Source organism: Myotis davidii, unplaced genomic scaffold, assembly GCF_000327345.1.
Source record: "Myotis davidii unplaced genomic scaffold, ASM32734v1 scaffold513, whole genome shotgun sequence".
NCBI lineage: Eukaryota > Metazoa > Chordata > Mammalia > Chiroptera > Vespertilionidae > Myotis > Myotis davidii.
The window spans coordinates 2,426,865-2,449,093 of record NW_006284436.1 but is presented as its reverse complement, the minus strand read 5'-3'; the positions used below and the strand labels follow the sequence as shown (position 1 = coordinate 2,449,093).

Here is a 22,229-nt window from a genome sequence, read left to right as displayed (position 1 = left end):
TTTAAAAAGATATGCCATACCTTCCTATGAGCAGATCTTTCTTAATGGTTTTCAAGGGGAAAGTCAGAGGAAATAGCAATATTTATTTTATTTGGAAAGGGAAGACTTAGTTTCTATTAAATTGTTGATAAAATAAGCTGTGTTTTTGCCCTAGCCAGGTGGATCAATTGGTTGGAGGGAGGGTCTGTACACCAAAATGTTGCAGGTTTGATTTCTGGTCAGGGCATATACTTAGGCTGTGGATTTGATCTCTGCTCTGGCGTGTGTGGGAGGCAACCGATCAATGTTGTTTTTTTGTTTGTGTTTCTCTCTCTCTCTAAAAATCAATTTAAAAAATCATATCCTCTGGTGAGGATTAAAAAAAAAAGAGAGAGAGAGAGAGAGAGAGCTGTGTTTTCTGCCTCTCTTGCTGAAATGAAGATAAAATGATCAAATCCTATGTTGGTCTCAAGAAATGTGAGTTCTTAGTTCTAGACTCATCCGTGAGATGCTAAGTCCATCATTGCATCAGTAGGTAGAACAGAATATCCCTAAGCCAGGGATTAGTAAACTATGGCCCACAGGCCAAATCTGGCCTACCACCAACTTTTCTATGGCCATGGCTAGTGAGCTAAGATTGATTTCTATATTTTAAAATGGTTGAAAACAATCAAACGGAGAATATTTCACAATATGTGAAAATTATATGAAATTCAAATTCCAATAAAATTTTATTACAACACAGCAGATTTTATTCATCTAGGTCTTGCCAATGATTGTTTTTACATTGTCATGGCAAAGCTGACTAGCTCTGACAGAGATCGTATGCCCAACAAAACCTAAATTATTTATTAAATGACCCTTTACAACTGACCCCTGTCCACTGCAGCCTGGGGTCTCCAGCAGCATGCCTGGCGTGGCTCACCTGTGTAGTTACCAGAGGAAGATTCCCCCAAATCATTAAAAAGATCTAGAGCGAGACTGACAAGAGAAACAACAGCCTGTGTCTTCCCCAAACCCTGTCCTGAATCTACAAAGGAGACAAAGGAAAGAATCAAATGACCCCCATCAGAAGAGGACACAGCTTCCCGGGAAACACCAATGTTAGCCATTGCTGGTGCTTTCGCTCACTGCTGGTAAAGACACCAACACAAGAAGGCCAGCTGTGGGCCTTTGTCTGCCTCTCCTTCTGGCCCAATACCTCCCACCTTGCCTGCCTTCCTGTCCACCCACTGAATGCCTGGGTAGCCCCACGTGGCTTATAATGCTTCGAGGGAGGCATATTAATGTCCACTGCACATATCAAACTCTGCTCCACTTAATCCCCAGAACTGACCCGTGTATTGATTGTTTAAATGCCAATATTGCAATTCATGACAATGTCAGGGTTATTATAGTAACCCCCAAGGATGGGAAAAGCTAGCTTTCACTCCCTGATCGTTAGACTAAAATAGGGGCTATTGCCATTACTGGTTTCCCTCTGTAATAGCACAGGAGCACCTAAGACACCGGCTGTAAGAAATGTTTCATAAACTGTGGCCAAGGGGGACCCGCTGGGAGTCACAGCCCACATCACCACCTCATGGAGGAGACCTGGAGTTGATTATTTTGGCTGCAAGAAAGTGTGTGTGCCTGGGTACCACCAGCAGAGGGTCAACTAGACTGTAAGGTGCTGTGATGGGGCTCCTACTTATTTTGAATTGCCAGACCACCTGGGAGCTAGCTCCCTTCAACAAGCCGGAGGAATCCAAACTGGGTCCAGAGGAGGGAGCAGGGCATCTAGAATAGGGAGGTGGGGAAGGCACCAGTTAGCAGAGTGGCTGAGGGACAGATGCTGACCCCAGAAACTTAGATCAGCCACAACCCCACCTGGAGTACCTTGTGTAAAAGAACTCAGCTCTGGAGAATCTGATTCTGCCAGTTTTAAGACCCACTGGAGAAATAATTCACGTGTGTATCCTGTGTCTGCCTCGCTTGCTTCAAGGCCCGACTCAAGCTGGACCTTCATGGCCTCAAACCCTTGGAGGCACAACCTGTTTATATCCAATAAGACTTCCGGGACACTTAAATGCATGGCAGGCTTCTCCCTGAAATTTGAATAGCACTTTGTGCCTCTTAATGTGTAGCGTTAAATGTATTGTTTCATGGTTATATTTTATGTTTTCTCTCCAATTAGATTATCATTTCCTTAAGATTGAGGCCATCTCATCAGTAGCACTATTTGTCATCATCAGCCCTCCACCTGTCTACATTCTGTGTTAAGAAGGATCACAAGTGTGCAGAGCTAGATGAACACAAGCTACTGTTATAAACACATAACAATACAGGCAGTATTCAGATTTCTTCATGTCATTTAACAGTAATAATGATAACAATAGATAACTTTGTTGAGTTATATATTGGGTTTTAATTTTCACTACAACCCTATGAGCGATGGTCACTCTCATCTCATGTTCTTACAGATAGAGAGAACTGAAGTGCAAGGAGGTCAAGTGACTTGTACATGGCCGTGCAGCTGCTAAAAATCACAGGCAGGCTCTGGCCCCAGAGCCAGACCCGCAGAAGTGAGGGTACATATGTCCTCCCATGATGCCTTTCATAAGGCATGTGATCTTATTGTAAGGACTCCATAAATATTTAGAGGGAATTCTACTCTTGGTTCATGTTCTTACGAGAGTCCTAACTGCTTCAATATGTGTCCTGAGTTTTAATTGTTAAAAGTAATTAGCACCCGGGGCTGAGTTATCCCAATCTGCAGTCAGAGAAACCACTGCCTAGTGAACACAGCTGGGGACAGAAGCGGACAGCATCGATTGGCGGTCTGTCACTCACCAGGATGACTTTCTCTATCTCCTTGGGTGCGCACCAGTGAAACATCCCAGTAGAGTCGTACTTCTTCACGTTGGAGTCCATGTTGTCAATCTGATCATTGCCGGGAATTAACAAGGGGTCATGCCTGGGGAGAAAAGGACAGGAAAGCCAAAGTGAAAAATGTGATAAATTATAAATGAAAAGCGCCCCCTGAGTTACATGGCGGAGGAGATGAAGGATACAGAGACGCGGTTGTCGCTGAAAGCCATTCCTATGCTTGCGAAACCCATCCTTTCAAAGACAACTGCCCAAACCACCAGCACCTGGAAGTGCAGGAGACCTCTGTCAGGTAATAATTCTGCCGTCCTCTCCTACTCCCCTTTGCTACAATGGCCTTCGCGTTATTTTGTGGATTTGGTCTCCCTTTTATGAAGAGGTCACTCTTGGTCCCCCTCTCATTTGACCAGCTATCCAATTTCTCCAGCGTGTGCACATGTGTACACACACACACGCACACACACACACAGTTCATTGTTAGTATTGGCAATGAAGAGGAAGGAACAGGTACAGGGTCTCATGCTGACTGACTGGCAAGAGGATGGAAAGCCAATTACTCGCTCTTTCTGACTACAACTTCTGACGTGATTCTCTTCGCAGTAAAAGCTTTAACAGGCTGCACTTTAAATATTTTAGCAATTTGCCCAATCAGATTTTGCTCTCCCCGGCTGAAGCCCTTTAAAGATTCAGCAGCATGTCACTTCAGAGCAGACTGACTACCAAACGCCCACATCTGGAATACATAATTTCAATACTCAGCAACACCCTCTCTCCTTGCCTTGACAACTGCATTTGCACTAACTGTCCAAATGGTGCTCACCCCACCCCACCTTCACCTCCCAACTGCAGCATCCCTGCAGGAGAGCCTCAAGCTCAGATGCATCTTAATACACATGTCTTGAATTCTCAGGGCTGCATTCGCCCTCTCTTGCCTTGTCACTAGTGGAAAGGGAGGAGGCTAATACACAGTCCTCCCCTCCAATGGATTGGCAGAGCCACACCGACACCCTTTAGCATTGCAATAGAATCAGGCAGGTCTAACAAGTTGGCAGCATAAGAAACACACTCCTGTGTGTTGGGCCATATCTGTGTCCAGATTCCATCTCCCATAGTGGTTCTGTGCCTCGGGTTTGGGCTGGGTCATTTGGGTTGCTACAACAATGACTACGTATAGTGGGAACAATGTCCCAGGCATCCCTGCAGTGGAGCTATTTTTTCCTGAATAATACTGTCCATTCAAGATCGAAAATATAAATAGGTTTAAATTCCAGATATTTACTGTAAAGTGATTTTACTTTTTAAGTAATCTACTTCAAACATCAAAGTGTGACCTTTATTTAGTTGACATTATTTTTCCCTCTGAAATTTTCCTGACACTTCTACTTACATGTTCACAATGCAGACACTGGGGCAGCCATCCCTCCTCCATGGCCCACAGACCTAGAGTTACGCTTTCAGGATGTCCACCATGACCATCTCAGCCTCCCACCCAACTTAGGATGGGAAAGCTCTGTCTTTATTTATTCCTGAGAATGTGTTTACAGGCTGTGCCAAATGACACAACCCATGTGAAGCAACCCTTCACAGTTATCTCCAACGAACATACTAAATTATGATAGGAACTGTCATGCCGGGTCCTAAAGGAGAAGAACATCCCCTTGGAATAGCATCTCAGTGGCTGGGTGTTTGAGAGGTCTTGAGGTGTTTTAAACCACCAGGCCGCCTTTCAGACACTGAACTCAATCAAAAATGATTAAATAAAAAAGGCAGTTTCTGATAAAAACTGGTGTCAGATTAGGGCAAGAGCAAAGTTAGAATTTTTTGTCCTTGAAGAATGTGTAATTGTTCTATATTTATCCACTCTCTTGGACAAGTAGATGGGCAGAGACCACCATAGAAGAAAGGCTTGAGAAAATGAGCAGAATGGACTTGTGCAAGAGGGTCTTAATAAAGTTGACTTGAACATAAAGAGTGCTGTTTACTGGTTGGAGAAGGAAGATTATCTTACAGAAGTCTAAGACCCGCCCCCAATGCACTCGGATTAAAAGATACCCAGCAAGCAAGCCAATGCCATAGCAAGCTGACCAAAATTCCTTTTAGACAATATGTGTCTTCGGAGAGAGGACACGCATCTTGGTTCTTTCTCTTTCTGGGAAGAAATCATTCCTTGGTAACACTGGCCTCCAACCCCCATCTTAGAAAAGTAAATAAACCAGCCTCATGATCAATTACTCCTCAATGAGAGGGAAAAAGACAGCTTTTAATGACAAGGCTCACTGACTGGATGAGGGTTTGGGGACACCAGGTATAATGTGACACCAGGGCTGCAAGCTGGTGGCACTGGGACATCCAGAAGCGCCTGGGAGGTCTCAGCAGAGTGCCATGCTACCCGCTGTCTCCATACACGCCTTTCGGCTGGCCTAGCTCATTTAAGGATAAGCATCCAGAATTGTCCTCAAAGGGTCAGATCTGAGAACCACCAAAAACCTCCCAGAACAAATGCATTTCATTTTCTCACCAGCCATGGCACCTGGAATCTGAACTTTGGTTTCTTGATTCAGCAAGGCAGCCAATAAACATAAATCCCCAGTTCTGAGCCAGGAATCTAAGACACTGTAATGGGCAGGACACAGTCCCTCGTCAAAGACAGGGTCATACATAACAGACAGAGAAAACGCCAATCAATAGTGTGACACACTGTGGCAAGTGTCATAGCAAGCGATGTACAAGGTAGTTTGTTCTCATTTGTCCAAGAGCAAAGCTGTTAATTGCCTGGCATTTGAATAACATTAAGGAAGGCTTCATGGGAAAGGTAACATTTGATCTAAACCCTGAAAAGTGGGAGGAATCTCAGCGTATTTTAATTGTTGATCCATTAGTAGCCATTAAGACCATCTCAGAGAATTGAGGCCCAATTTAAAAAAAAAAAAAAAATGGCACCTAAAACCATGGTGGCAGATGTCAGCTATGGTATCACCTAACCTGGGGTATAGAGGACTTGAGCCAGGTACACTAGCTGTCCCCAGATGTGAATGACGGTCCAGTGGGAGATGGATCAACTGATTGAGTATGACTGACGGAGAGCAGACGAGGAACATTGATTGCATGGTATGAAGTTAGAACAAACACCAAGTTTCCAAAAAGGAGAACGGTTACTAAAATTGAAGCTTTTTCAAAAGCGAAATGAGATGCTTCCCAAGGCAGTGGGTTTCTCACAACTTGAGACATTCCAGAGGAGCTGGGATATACAGTGTTTTATGATAGATGTCGGGTAAGCCCAGAAGACCTTAAAGGTGTGAAGCAGTGTGCTCTCGCTAGGGGAAGAGGTGACTAGGAGGATTCTGAAATATTGAACCACTATTGGGCATTGAGCAAGCGAAGAAAAGTTGCTGGAGTAAAGATGAGCACTAAGAACGTGGAAGACTGACAACTGTCATGGTGCCACTAAGGCTGGAGCTGGTCCTCACTCACAGAATTCCACAGTTGGGAGGAAGCTTGGAGCGTGGTTCATTCCAGCAACATGAGATGCTGAACTACTTTGGTCCAGACAGAATAAATTTCTTTACCACGTCTTTCCCGTAGCGATTTCAAGTGTTTCATGTTGGCTTATGCTCGCTAGGGGGCTGTGACATTGGTGAAAGCTGTCCACGGAACTTCTATATCTAAATTGAGGTTTTGGAAGTGTATCAATAGAAGCAAGTCCACGCATTTGCCACTGAGCACAGCCAACATTGCCAAGGTCAGGGCCAGGAGAGGAACAGGGAGTTTGTTGCACATGGAAAAGAGGACCAACAGAAGCATCCCTGAACCGAGCATCCAGCACCATGGGTTAACAAAATGACGAAGAGAAAAACTTCCACAGGCTCTCAGACAACCCTGCAATGAACACTTAGCTGGATGGAACCCAGAACCAGGAAGAGACACTGCCTTTCACATCCTAATTATTTTACGTATTTTCTCAACTCACAAGGTAATCCGAACTCCCCTATAATGCATCCGAATGAACTCATGTCTCATCGGTTACTTACTACTTGGCCAATGTGTGTGCCTTATTTTAGGGTAATAGACACTCCATGCTGCTGTATAGGGCTGAATTGTTAAGGGCTGCATTGCTTCCCCCACAAAGTCTGTATGTTGGATTCCTAAGCCCAGCACCTCAGAATGTGACGGCATTTTGAGGTGTGGCCTTTAAAGAGGTAATTCAATTAAAAGGAGGTCATTAGGGTTGGTCTGAATCCAATATAACTGGTGTCCTCATAAGAAGAGGAAATTCTGACACAGACACTTACAAAGGGAAGAAAATTTGAAGACCTGGTGATAAGAGAGCCGTCTACGAGCCAAGGAGAGCAACCTGGTACAGATGTTTTGTCCATGGTCTGAAGGAACCAACACAGCCAACATCTCCACCGAGGACTTCCACATTCCAGAGCCGTGAGAAAGTATTTTCTGTTGTGGTCCCCAGTCTGTGATACTTCGCTATGGCAGCCCTAGGAAACTCATACAGTAGCGCAGCTGGAAGGAGAATAGGCCCAATGTGTCCAGCATCACCCCACTGACAGCTCTGGCTGCCCTTCTTGCACCGTAGTCTCAACATTCAGTTAAGGGAGAAGAGCATCCTATTCTCAGGTTATGAATGGAAAGATACCAAATATACACAATACCTTATTCAAAGAGCTTGGGCCAGTGTCCTTGTCCTCACCACCATCCCCACCATACATACACACCTAGATCTACTCTACCCGAGTGGGAACTTCCCTCTGGTCTTTAGCTTACACCCGAATTTAATTTGAGGAGCAATACCGATGAGAGCCCAACTCAACAAGAAGAGGAAGCCCAGACTCTTGCCAGCTTATTTGTTCAGGAGAACCCAGAGTCTCTCTCCAAATGGAGTGGTTTGGGGCTAGATACCCTGGAGGACAGGAAAACACTTATTTCCTCAGTGACAATATAGCATAGTGGCTCCAGCACCAAAATGTCTGTCTTCCAGTCTTGGCTCACCTCCTACTCGCTACAGTGTGCCTTGCCTCAGTTTCTTCACCTGTAAAATGGGAGCATCAATCACTGTCATTACTTAATGGATGCAGTTTGAGGATTATATGAGTAAAGTCCTGTCATGCATGTTTGTATGCGTGAGAAACAGTGGGTAAGTATCGTGGCTAAGGTGACACAGGGAGTGAGTGGGCGGAAAGGCAAAGCTTTGGATTGAGAGGTCTCCCGACTGAAAGCCAGTGTGCCCCCATCCCGCCCCTCCTGCTTGCAGGAGGCTAGACCTTCGCAGTGTCCCAGGCCACTGTGCCCTAAGCTGCAAATATGGGGAGACCAGCACTGTGAGAATTTATGAAACACACAGCTGGCATGAATAATGGGTGGGGAATGGCCCCATGACTTGTCAGGATGCTGTGCTGAGAGGAGCCTCGATCATCAGTCAGGAATGGGGAGCTTTTGCCTGCCCCAACATCTGAAGACTCCCTTTTAGGAATGCCAAGTTTTTATAGCAAATAAGGAGCCCCAGTACCTTAACTGTTTCATATCTATACTTGAATCTCAGCTCACACATTCCAAGTCCACAGCCAAAATTAAGCAAATAAATAAATAATAAAATTAAGCACGCCTGACTTCAAATAAAGAAGAAGAGATTACTGTGTTGAGGTTTTGCAGAACAAGGAATGCCACTTGCCATCAATGAATCTCAGGGAGTGAACTAAATGCCCGGCTACAGCAGAAACACAGAAAGCTTGCCTTGAAGACAACAGCCTAAAGCAAAACCACAAATCCCTTTCCTAGCAAACCTGCTGTGAGGGTGCTGTTATATTTTAAAATTCCCCTTCCAGGCAAATACAGCAAAGCCCAGTTTTTTTCTGTGGCAGTGGGTTCCACGCTGGATTTCAGAAATTTACACTAAAGTAAGAGAAATCAAACAAAAAGAAAGTTATGAAAGAGAAAAACAACCAGATTGTTTTAAAATTGTGTCCTTTGCCTCGCCTGAGTTTCTGGACCTCATTTCTCCTCACAAAAGACCACTCCTGTCATCACTAGCATCCCATGTAGGCTGAGGCCCAGGCTGTGATCTCCCTGGGAAATGCAGGCTTGAGAAAAGGGCAAGTTTTTCATCCCTCTATAGGCTTTTCACCAAGTGGCAAATACCAGGTTTTGCTTTTTGTTTGTTTAAAATAGTTTTTTTTTTTTTTTTGGAGAGGAAGGGAGAGGGAGAGATATAGAAACATCAATGATGTGAGAGAATCATTGATTGGCTGCCTCCTGCATGCCCCCACTGGGGATCGAGCCTGCAACCTGGGCATGTGCCCCGACCAGGAATCGAACTGTGACCTCAGGTTCATAAGTCCATGCTCAACCACTGAGCCATGCCAGCCAGGCACAAATACTAATAGTTTTACTGAGTATGTATTATATTAGGCACTATAAGGACATTTCTGAGGCCTCAAATTTTGCTTCAAATGTTCTGCCTGAAGCTGCCCTCCTAGTTGTCTCTCCCTTCCTGTAGCTCCTAAAAGAGTGAGCCACCCTTTTCCAGCGATAATCTTTGCATATCAGCCTCACCCAGTAGGTGGTGCCCCCACTGAAGGCAGCAAACTCCTATTTCACTCTTTGATGTATTTCCAGAGCCCAGCAGAGAACACAGTAGATGCTCAATAAACAACCAACGACCAAGAGGAGCTAATAAATAATTTCTAGTCTCTGGACACTTTTTAACAAGTCAATGAAAACTCATCTGGCCTTTTATGGAGATCAGAAAATGTGCCCAGTGAGCTCCCTTTGATATCTTGCGACAATTCTTTTTGAGAACAACAAGGATCAAGCACTATTTTTCCCTTTACAGGGACTGTATATGAACTAGGGCATCGAGATCTGAAGAGAGACTCTGTAGTGTCTGTAACAAGTCAGGCTGCCTGGAGTGTGCCTGGAGCCAGCGGCTGTGACTGTCAGCAGGGAGGACTTGAGTCTGATGTCCAATGGTGGTCAAGACAGGTGTTCTTAATTAAGCAACTATTTAGTGCTCCAATGCCGAGTCTGGACACTCCCGGGAGGAGGCCTGTCACTGCAGGCTGCTCTCACTGTCCCGACTCAGTTAAGCAGCAGTGGTTCTCAGAGTGTCTCCCCACACCAGCCGCATCAGCGTCGCTTGGGAGCTTGAGAGAAATGCCAATTCCCTGGCCAAGCCCAGACTGATTGGGTGAAGCTCTGCTTTAACAAGGCTAGATCAGCGGTTCTCAACCTGTGGGTCGCCAGCCTGTGGGTCGCGACCTCTGTGAGGGTCGAATGACCTTTTCACCGGGGTCACCTAAGACCATCAGAAAACACATATATAATTCCATATTGTTTTTGTGATTCATCACTATGCTCTCATTATGTTCAATTTGTAACAATGAAAATACATCCTGCATATCAGATATTTACATTACGATTCATAACAGCAGCAAAATTACAGTTATGAAGTAGCAACGAAAATAGTTTTATGGGTGACCAAAGCCCCTCCAGGTGGCCTACCCTGTGACTCTCTAGAACTTGAAAGCTTGTGTCAACACTAGATGGGGATCCCTACCCAGGATACTGCACAAATGACTCTCTCTTGCCGACCTCCATATCAATGAGCTAATCAGAAAATAAACATAAAAAGCAAATAAAACATTAGTTCCTGTAAAATGCAATATTTTTGTTTCCTCCCCCACTCTTCTTCGCTCCATGGAGGAGCAGTTAGTAACTGAGTCCGCGAATGGAATGTTCCAGAGTCTCTGGTTGTGCTGGCCCCAGGAGACCGGAGAAGGTCTCAGGTGTCACCTCAAAAGGGCTGATATTGGGTTTTCAGCAATATAAATGCGTCATTCAGGGTGTATTTTGGTTCTGGGTGTATAGTATTTGCTACTATGTTGCAAGGATCCTCCTTCATCATCTCTCCTGAGTGGTGGCGCCCTGCCCTCATCTCCCGCCAGATGACCATCTCTGGAGTCACCTTGAAAACACCTCCAGGCCAGGCTCTAACCCCTCTGCCAAAAGTAGAGTCCTTTTCACTCTCGTTACATTTTTTTTTTCTGCCTAACAGGTAAACAATCAAGAACTATGGCCACCTCATGCGTCACCTCTTGTTAGGCAGCCACCATTCTCTGAGGGAGAAGGGAATTACTGCCTTTGTGTTGGGGAGACATCTTGGGGGACTGACACGTCCTCATGAGGGGCTGTTGACTTCCTGTTTGTTTCTGCATTAAGAGGTACATTTACGTAGCCACGCTGTCCCTGCACTCCTTCTGTATCCTGCCCCCAACTGGCTGGGCTCAGCCACTCTGCCATCTTCTCTTACTGAACCCCGTCAAGCTGCCAGTCCTAACAGAAACCCCATGGAAGGTAAGAGTTAAAGGAGGCAGAATGGGACTTAGCAAGCAGATGAGTTTATTTCACTTAATGATCAGTAAATGCCCGAGAGGGTGATCTGTTTCCCTCAAATCACAGTTCTCCTTCCGTTCAGGAAACAAATGTCTAATATTTTCTGAGTCTCATGACATGAAGCTCCCTCACAGTATTCAATTCTCCTGTTTTTTGGTGTCATCCATTATCCTCACTGGCCCGGCTGGGGACTTTGACTTTGGCCAACCCATGGTGCACAAATCCTCACAGCCCGGGCTCCTCGATCTTCCTCAAAATTCCCTAGCTCCTGGGGAAATGGGGTAACGTCAGCTGACGTCAGGGATGCTCACGTTATGTGGGCCCTTGGGAAGACCATGTAGCAGCTTCCAGCCCACTGTTCTGTAGCAAGCCCTGTGTGGTTTGGCACCCCAAGGACTTGGGCAGAGGCTGGGTGGGCTGGGCCTTCCCTTCACATCTCTGTATTCATGTACCGTGTGTCTCTGTGGTCTCTTTGGGAGGCCATCAATGACCCTCCCAAACACAAGCTAGGGCACTGCCTCCTCAAACACCTGCGAGGGTTCCCCAGCACCTACAATGGGAGTGAGTGCCAGGCTCTTCTCACAGGACTCCTTGCTCCAGGGTTCACTAAGCCACTTCTTGTGGTCTGAGCACTTTCGCTCTACCCTCTATTGGGTCCAATAGTGAAGGAGTTAGTAATGTGGACTTGGAAGTAATAATGTGGGTTCAACTCTTCCTCATTAGCTAAGACTTACTGGATTTTACTAGACTTTACAGCGTGACTCAGCTTCTCTATCTATAAAGGAGTAGGGGTGGCGGGGGGGAGTAATTCCTCCTCCTGGAGCTGTAGTTGGGAGTCAGCGAGTTCACAGGCATGGTGCACTTGGAAGGATGCGTGGCACGGAGTAAGCAATGCACAGGGTAGGTAATATCATCAATAGAGAGTTCTCCTCCTCAGTCAGGACCAGGTTAAATGGAACCTTCTTCACACACACACACACACACATACACACACACACACACACAGGCCCGGAGGTGACGTCAGCTCTCTGTCCTCGGGGCCCATGCCGGTAGCTATCCAAACTGCTCCTCCTCTATTTTGCTGTATAGGCTTGTCTGTCTCCTACATGAAACTAGCATTTTCAGACGGACACCTACCCTAATCCATGTTACTTTCCACCTCACAGATCTCCCGCACACCTGCATGCCCCAGGCTTTCAGTAAGCACCGGCTGCATGGAAACGCATCTGAGAAAAGGAGAGAAGCAGCTGGCCGGAATGCGCAGCGTTGGTGGGTTCCATCTGAGGAGAGGAAGTGAGAGCCCAGGCAGGGCCTCCATGCTGTCCACCCACGCGGGAAGCATTCTCAGCAGCCACGCAGCATCCGAGAAGCAATGACCGGGAACTGCGTGTGGCTGTAACCTGGGCACGGGTGTCGGGAATCCGTGAAGCCGCTGCAGCTGTAGGCAAAATGGTGCCCAGCGCCCCTTCTTTCTCCCTGGGGAGACCCGCTGGAGAGTTTTCATTGGCTGTTCAGTGGGACTTGTGAGACCCCCAAATTCAGAGCCCCTGACTTAGCTATTTAGAGACAAAGTTCTTGCCTGGAAGGCCTTACAATGGAGGAATCCCAGCTATCTTACAAGGCACAGCCCACCAGCGAGGAGGCCTGAGCGGTGGATGCTTGGTGTGCAGGAAAGCCAGGAGCAGCTCCTAAAAGCTGTCTACGCTGAGAGACCAGCAAGGACGGAGAGTACCAGGGTCCTGGGAACCTCTAAGGCCCTCTCACCCGGGGGCTGTGAAGCCACAGGTCGCCTGTGATGACACAGGAACCCCTGGCTGGGAGCACAGACATTGGCCGTTTGGCTCAGTCTGATTGCGCAAGTTGCTTTCTGTCAGGATGGCTCAAAAACATACTGTCTGATCCAGACACACAAACGAGGCTGTTCACCTAATGATGGCGCAGAGCGATGTGACCCTTAAAAATCAGGGTGAGCCTGATACCAGGACAAAAGGAGATGGAGACCCATTAGTGTGGAGGCCCAGCCGTGGTGTAGCCGGTAGAGGTTTGCAGGGAGCCCTCGGTGGAAGCCTGTTTTATTTGCAGGAGCCACGGTGGCGAATTAAATCCCACCCTCACCCGTCTGGACTCTCCCGCTTCTCCTGGAGCTATTGCTGTGCTGGCCCATCGGCCCCTGAAACCTGCCCACACGCACAGTGAGCGCTTCTGCTCAGACGGCAAACCCCAAACGCATGTCAAAAGCCCACTTCAGTACGTCCTTAGCTTCCTGAGTGAGTTTTTCAGGATCATAAGGAACAGGACCTAGAAGTCCTGTCTTTTGTAAAGTAGAAAGGGAGAGTTTGGATACTGGGGGGTGGGGGGGATGGACTGGCAAAGCCACAGGTGCTGCACGGGCCCCTCTGTTTCTCTCCATCAACAAGAGGGATATAGCCCTGACCGGTTTGGCTCAGTGGATAGAGTGTCGGTCTGTGGACTGAAGGGTCCCAGGTTCGATTCTGGTCAAGGGCATGTACCTTGGTTGTGGGCACATCCCCAGTAGGGGGTGTGCAGGAGGCAGCTGATTGATGTTTCTCTCTCATCGATGTTTCTAACTCTCTATCTCCCTTCCTCTCTGTAAAATATCAATAAAATATATTTAAAAAAACAAAAACAAAAAACCCCAAGAGGGATGTAGCAACAACAGGCCTGGCAGCCTCATCGCCAGGGCCAGACACTCCAAGCCGAGTAAGCCCGTGGCCTCCATGCACACGGAGCGACGGGAAACGGAGCGGGGTTAGCACCTGTCCTTGCTCCCACAGCAGGGTCTGGGGAGCACCTGGCACTCAGCATCCTGAGACTTTCTGACTCAGCAGGGGACAGCGCATCCCAGCTGAGCCGGGACTGAGGCCCTGAGCGGTGGGGAACAGCACTGGGGTGACAGGAGGCCTGGCCAGCACAGCAGTCCACGGGCACCACCACCAGAAACGTGAGCTCTGAACCATGGCGAGTCTCAGCTCACGCCTGACCCCAGTGAGCAGCCCCGATGCACCGTGGAACAGACAGCGCCGGCCCGGGATGACGGCCTCCCTCGGCCCCTCGCTGACAGGCAATGAAAGCAAGCCCCACTTTGAAAATTCTCCCCCATCATGCAAACTGACATAGGCATGCTTTTCAAAAACCCACAGCCAATCTGTTGATCATTACTTATTTACAAAGGCCTTCGGGCAGAAAGTCCTGTAAAAACCATACTTGATACGGTATACGCTGGCTTTTTCTGCTGGTGGAAAAAAAAAAGTCCCCTCCAGGCTACCTCCAACCATCACTTTCTATTGCACATAAAATGTAGCGTGGAACACTAAAGTATTTAATATATATGGTATAATATATCTACAGGAAAGGCATTTGTGTAGAAGAATGTTACCCTGGATTTGGTAATTTGATGTTTTGCTGAAGGCTACGACTTAAAAAAGCTTCCACGCCGTACAGAGGACCTGTCATCTCGGCACCCAAGAGCCAGCAGAATAAAGAAGGACCCTTAAGCAGCAAAACTTTGACACAGCTTTGAAGCATATGAACCCCTGCCGCTGGGAGATGCTAGGGAGGGAGGGCATTGTAGAGAACATGCACTGAGATTGGCAGATGAATTGAAGACAAAAAAAGGGAAGATAAAAGATAAAGAGGCCAAGAAGAGGAACAGGCTGAAATGAGGGAGAGAGGGAGAGAAGGAGAGAGAGAAGGAGAGAGAGAAGGAGAGAGAGAGAAAGCGCACACTGTATTTCATAATTAATACTGCTTTTGGTCAGAGCAGAACAGGATTACTTTTGAACTTTGCTTCGGCAAATCCACAGATTATTGGACTTTTTTATCAGTCAAAATCAATTAACAGAAATTTGATTTCAGGCGACAGGATGAAAGGGGGGTAATCTTCAGGTTCCTTTTTGATTGTGAGGATACATCGCACATATGGCCCTCAGTACAGACAGCAGTCCTCACAGGGCCCCCAGCAGAAAGACTAGCCAGAGGCGCGCTGGCCCACGCGTTCCCGGATTGGCTGCCACCGTCATTAGTGCCACTGCTGGTTAGGAACGACACGGGGACAGGACAGGATGACAGCTCCGCCTTTAAAGCCTGTGTATTTTTCAAACAGCTCTCCCAACTGTTTTTCATGACAGGGTTTTTTCAGCTTTATCATTAACTGCTGACAAGCTGACGGAATAAATACTCCAGCCTTTGAGAAGCCATGGGAGACCCCATCCCTCCCAGACTCCTGCCAGCTGGGAAGGGTGGCACTGGGCCGGGGCTGGTGGGGAGGCGGTGATGAAGGGAGGGGAGGAGCTAGAGGGGACCCCCAGGCCTGGGACCCTTCTCCTTACCTCATCAGCTTGGGCGAGGAGCCGGGGGAGTTCCGCATGCCTCCATTCCGCTGCTTTTTTTTGGGTGACAGCGTCGAGGGCTGCTCATCTTCAACTGGAAATACAGGCAGCTCATGAGATTATGGACAAGGTGAGTGAGGGCAGACTGCGCAACACAGGCAAGATATCAAAGGACACACACGCACAGTTCAGTCACGCACTAGGAGCTCAGGGCTGCCTTTTGAACCCAGTGACAAAGACCCATGTGTTAGTCTGAGAAGCCGGCTCAGAGGAGGCAAAAGTCACCTCTTTACACTCCAGCGTTTGAACATGCACTTGAACAGACTACAACAGTGTGTACGCACCCTGCCCTAAAAAAAGAAAGGAAGGCGAGATTTATCCACATACAAAATATGGTGCTATAGATGGGGACACGCAATCATTAGTCTCAAGAGATCATTTTGGTTACTTGGCTTTGCTGGGTAATTGAATGGGTTTTCTCGTAACCAAAATCAGAAATCAAGTTGTTTGGAAATAGCAGCACCCTAGCTGCCAGAGACTTCTGCTTCTGTGAAGGCACCCACTTCCCTGGTCCCTGATCCCTGTGCCCCAGGAAGAGCCTGGGGAGAGGCTAGGATTGGAGGCCTTCGCAGCCAAAGTCTCAGTCACTCAGGACTGGGGATGTGGGCGCGTGCTGACTCAGGAATCCACAGCCCACTCAGCCCTTGTCCCTCCACCTCCCCAAAAGGGGAGCTGCACACGTGGGAACCTTTCCTATTTTATCAGGACAGTTGGACGGGACTGCAAGGTTGGAGAACCGGGCAGGAGAAGAGCCCCCAAATGAAGGAGGAGGTTGCCATTGAATGATATCTCTGATGACGTGGTGAAGGGCAGGGAAGGAGGGCAGCACAGTGGGTTGGGAACCAAAGGCTGTTTCCCGGATGTCTAAGCTACACAGAGTGCTAAGCAATGTGAAGCTTCGCTCACACACAGCACAGCACGCGCCACTGCCTTTGACCAAAGACACCCACTCACAAGCTTTGCAGAGGCATCAGCCTGCACCATGCTTCTTTTTAAGAGAGTCGCTTGATAAATTAGCAGATGCACACCCAGCCTGTCCCCCGAGGGCATCAGTGGGAAAATTCTAGTCCCCCTCTCCGCACCCCCACAATCCAGGCTACAGCTGTAATGGCAAGAAGGAAAAGTAGGCTCCTCGGGTTCGCATAGTTGACTGCAACACAGAGGGGGAGGAAGCACCCCGAAACCCATAGTGCACAGCAGTGACCTTAAGGCTAAGAAGAGAAATATTAGCAGTGATGACATCGGAAGATGCTTGACGTTTGTTAATGGTGTACAAGTCATGGGTTGGAAAGAAACCGTCACCTCAGCTACTTGACCTTGTCCAGAAAGACCCATCTCAGCACCTGCATTCTATGGCACTTCCCTGAAGACCCTGAGTAAGTGTAGTGTGTTATGATACAGAGTTCCAAAGGGATGGCAGTCATCCAACTAACTACCTTCTGGACCTGCTTAGGGTATCGCACTTGGCACCCCACCCCCCTTCCACTGCCAGTCTAAGGTTGTCTAAATTCTGGCTGACACAGGGTAAGAGAACAAGAACGTGGTTCAAATTGAGAGCTACTCCAGAAGAAACGAAGGCAAGGAAGCACCTGTAAATGCCCACAGCCCACTCGCTCTGCCGCCCGCCCCATGCCCCCAGAGGCCCGTGCTCAGGCTGCGACCCTATCAGTCACTTAGGGCTCCAGGCTGGAACTATGTGCCTGGGAGGATATCGCATCTTATCGGAAATGAGTATCCACAGCAGATCACACCGAGACTAAACAGCACTTAAAAGATTAAAGGAAATAAATACCAGCCACATAAATGGTATAGAAAAAATCACTTAGGGTGGATATGCATCTCTCAGCGAGCAAACAGGCACTCTGAGCTTGACCTGAATTCATCTTGCTTTCACAGGACAGGGCCGGGCATCCCAGGCAATAATGGGGCAGAAAGGCAAGGAGACTGAGATTGAGAGAGAGAGTGTATGTGTACACACACACACACACACTTCTGCACTTTCCCCATCTTAGAATGGGGCAGAAAGTCTTACATTGACTCCGCTGGTAATGCAAGGTCACCCTTTAATGTGGACCACTTACGGCGGGCCTAGGTTAGTTGAGTAGCATGCCAGACTAAATAACGCGTGTGCGTGGCCGTGGGACTCGTGGGGATGAAAGTTCTTTTCTTCTCTATCACATGAGCCTTTCAATGGCTAGAATGAAATTTCCAAAAGGCTCTTGGACCTAGTCCACTATGGCTAACTTAACTCAAAGCCGCCAGATGTTGCCATGATTTTGTCCATAGTATTTAAGACCTGAACAGAAGAAGCCACACTCGCTGCATTTCTGTTGGATTCTTTTGCTTAGTGCTTGTCTTCCCAGTTGCACTCGGCCCACAATAAAGAGCCCTCTTTGGTTAAGAGCTGGTTCTCCTTGCGCCTTGTTGCTGTCTGTTTACCTGCAGGGATGTTCAGATGGAAGGAAGACTTGCAAGTTGATACCTGTTAGCCAGCTGCAGGGAGACACCTCGTTCTGCTGCTAAAGCTATGCCTCCTTCTATGCAAGGAAACTATTTATTTTCATTGCAAGTCAGAACGATCATCCATCATAATCAGACTGCATTTAAAGTGGGATTTGTTCTCTTCAATGCAACCCGTGTTCAAAGGTTTCCTCCTGCACTCACGGCCTGGCAATGCAGATCTGCTCCCTTCAGAGACGGGGGAAGGTCCCCAGCTTCAACATGAACACTATGCAATGGAGACTATTACCGATGGCTTAGTTCCCACAAGAGAAGCAGTGATCCCTTCTTTCTCATAAGTAGAGTATAAACCGTATTTAATTATTATCCTTGACCGCCGATTTCTGCCTATTTAAAGAAAGCAAATCTAGGAAAACTTTCAGGTAAGCTATAAAACAGAATTTCCATTTCATGGCTCCTGTGACTACAGGAGAGGAATAAAAATTGGATTAAAAGGGAGACTGAAATTTACATACTTTCAAGAAAGGCACATGGATGGACCTCATGCCGACACACATTCACAGGCTCCTGGTGAGCCTGCTTTGTGGCTCATTACCGGACACCTCGGTCTCCGGCTCTCCCCGCTTCAAGCTGGGGAAGCCTCATGAAGATACGATCTGTTAAAGGAACCTGAGTTACCAGCTCCTTTAAAACACAAACAAGTTGAGGAATCCAAGTGGAATTTTTATAGGTGCTGAACTCCCTCCAGTCTCCGCATTCTCATAAAAGCCGAGGGCTCGTTTCTGCACATCCCTAAGTATAACACTTAATGTGCCGCCGTAACTTCCCAGCGCCCGCCCGTCTAACAGGCACTGCATCCAACAGCTTTACAGTCGGGGAGACTCCGTGCTAGAAAAATGTCAGGCAAGTCTAATGAGGCTAGGATCCCTTGGCTGGCGCTAGACTTTAATTTAAAGTTACAACGATGTTTTAACATGTTTGCTTACACTTGACTAAAGAGGGTTCATTATTTCGATGACATAACCTCCAGACAACGCTCTGGGAATTGATTGAGGACGTGGTGGTAATCCCAACAGCCTGAACGCAGAGTCGAACATCTGTAACGACATTTTGCTCGACTTTTCATCGTCATTCTGTTTTCAAGCAAAAAGCAAGGCAACATCTTCCAGAAACGCTGGCCAGAACTCTGGGCTTAGTTCAAAATGATCATATATTTTACTAGATTTTTTTTAAAAAAGAAGTCCCTCTCTTTATTGGCCTAGCCAGCTTGCAAACAGCGTATGAAGGTTCACCGATGCCTTTGTGGGCCCTTTGAGTGAAACGGGCAACGATTTCACCTTTCAGCTTTCCCACGTAATCCGGGGCCCTGACATACGATGAACCCGTTGCTCAGCTCCAGCCTGGGGCACCTTCCTTCTTCCCCGTTTCCTCCATGGGGTTTAGGGGGATGCTGCCCTCTGAGACTTAAAGGTGAGTTTGTTGGCTGGAGTTAAGACGTAGTTCAAAGCAAATAAACTCAGAAATGTAATAAAAGGCCAACGACCCATAAACATGAGTTGACTGGCTATCTCCACATTACATTATTAATCACCACATCTGGAGAAACCCACATCTGCACACACTTAGCAGGTCATTAGTAATGTCATATTCACACTGGAATCACTCAGAGTAAGAGGCATGCAAAGTGGCCTGAACGTAAAAGGCATCTAGCTAACAGGGCTCCCGACTGAAGTCTTGAGCGAGCTGCGAGTTGGCGGGAGGGTAGTTTTAATTATTATTTATTGGTCTTTATGGTTTTTCTCTTTGGCATTTTGCTGCCCAGCATGCTCCGTGCATGCTGAAATCCACGGTAGTGCATCTTTCTTCTTCAATTGAGCTCAGCATGCTAAGGGGAAGCAGGAGGGGTGCAGGGCAGTTACTACGCATGGGGGTGGGTTCCAGGGCTCCTTCACCTGTCTTGGTCACAAGCTGAGAATTGTGGGTTGTATTCTTGCACTCAAATGGGTCTTTGGGGTGGCGCGATCTAGCTTCCACCTTGACTGCCAAACAGTAACGAGAAAAGAAAACTGAAATTAATCCTTCGTGCAGTTAGTTCTTCATTGGAAAAGTTGAAAACCAGTTTTAACATGAACCAGAATGGTAGCTTTGAATGAAAATGCAAGTTTCGTCCTCACAGCTACATTGAGAGTTTTCTTTACTTTTACCCCAATGACGTCTGGAAATTCTTTTTGCTGTGTTATTGTCATCGGTGTCAGAAGGGATAATGTATCAGGAGATAATCCTATTTGTGCAACAATTTCCAAATCCATAGAGTTCCCCTCTGCCTTTTCACATACACAGACTTGGAAAGCTTAGTTCAGCAGTGAGATGCGACCCCTCTCTCCCGAAGCCTGCTTAAACACAGCCCACTGAACCATCATTACATTCCGAGTCATCAGCCACAAGGTTAGACTATCGTTTTCATTTCAAACCACTGGCATGGCTGGCCCCTTGGTTGCAATATCGCTGCCTAACTTTCATTAAGTTTGCCATTCCCAACAAAGGGGGGGGGGTCCTTTATCCTTGTGTCATGAGGGACATCAGTGAAGATTGGGTGTGTGTTTTCAGTCTTTCGGGACGTGAATGAGGGTACAGAGAGGGCAAAACTGCTGGCCTATAGATTGCACACTGTGCTTCTTGATTTCTGTGGGTTTAACAGACTTTGTCCCCAAGAAAAATCCTACCAGTCAAAGTACTACAGCCAATATGTAACTCACAACAGACATAACTCCCAGGCTGACCCGGCCTTCCTCTAATACAGACGCCTAAGACTTTTGCCAGGGAGTCTGGGCTACTTAACCTGAAGGTCTTACAGCGCAGCCACGCTAGAGCAATCCCAGCACCGGAGCTCAGGACGGTGCCTGCATTACGGAGGGACATTTCCTGCCTCACAATCAAAGACCCCAGAACCCTGGCTGTGTGGCACACATACCAGACTAGAGAGAGGGTGAGGGTGCATCCTTTAGCCATGGAGCAAAATCAGCAGCAACAAGAAACACAAATGCTGGGTAAGTAATCCATTCGGGGTGCTGGGTCCTGTACTTCCTGTGAAGGAGCACTTGACTGCTGTTTCAGGATGAGTCCCCTCGGGGGACATGCACCTGCCCATCAGCGACGTTGGGCAGCCACACACAGCGAGAATGAGGTAAGACAGCCAAGTTCTAAGCCAGAGGCTCAGTGTGCAACTAACATGGGTGATGTCCTTGCAAGGAGAATTTCTGCTCTGACAACCTTGGGAGAGCACGTATCACCAAGAACTTTGGTAAACACGTTGCAGGGTTATTGATAAGATCAAGCCAAAAGCTATTTCTGAAAGATCACGGTGAATATTAATACAGTTAATGAAAAGCTGAAAGTTGCTGCCTCTCAAAAGCAATGCCAACAATAATATCTCCAACATAGAGCATATATAACTCCCTACAAGTGAGCAATGCCTTTATCACATACATTATCAGGCAGGACAATTTTACAGCTTTTAGCTGAGAAGTAGGATATACATTTATTTGGAAAAGCTAGAGGGTGTAAGTTAAAGAAAAAACAACAACCTGCCATTACGTACAGTGAGGACAGAAAGCATCTGTAAGTAACCCACCTGCCCTGGCGCAGGCACAGGGAGCACCCACCTGCAGGTAGCGAGCTGAGGCGCAGAGAGGGGAAGGGGCAGGGAAGGGGAGGGGGCAGAGAAGGGGAGGCCTGTTGGAGCTTTCACATCTCTGGCTTTTGTGGAGCTAATACGAGAATGAGGAGGGAGGTTTTAAGGAACAATAGGTTATGTAGAAGTTAATCACAGGGTATATTTCTGGCTTTATTCACTGCCTAGGAAACCTGAATTGTGTAACTTTGAGTCCATCAACACAGAGTAATGAAAGAATTCAGCTCCCACATGGGAGAGAGAAAAACAGTATATAAGTGTGTTGACAGAATCTACATGACTTGCACTGCAATGTTCTCTACAGAAACACTGTGGGCCCAACGAATCTTCTAGAATCAAAGGGAAATGCCAGGCTCACATTCCTCCATCCCATCTCAGACCATAAGCCTGTTCTATATGTATCTCAGTCAGAGTCCAACATTCAT

At 47.3% G+C, this 22,229-nt stretch overlaps 1 protein-coding gene across 1 annotated transcript in view; it reads right to left on the bottom strand.

The window, feature by feature from the left end:
* KCNMA1 (potassium calcium-activated channel subfamily M alpha 1) overlaps window positions 1-22,229 on the bottom strand; it is a 699,960-nt gene that overhangs the window by 69,009 nt on the left and 608,722 nt on the right. Inside the window, exons 20-21 of the mRNA XM_006754825.2 lie at window positions 15,594-15,687; window positions 2,812-2,935 (exon numbers count right to left, since the gene is read on the bottom strand). Coding sequence (XP_006754888.1) covers window positions 2,812-2,935; window positions 15,594-15,687 — 218 coding nt within the window. The remainder of the gene's footprint in view (window positions 1-2,811; window positions 2,936-15,593; window positions 15,688-22,229) is intronic.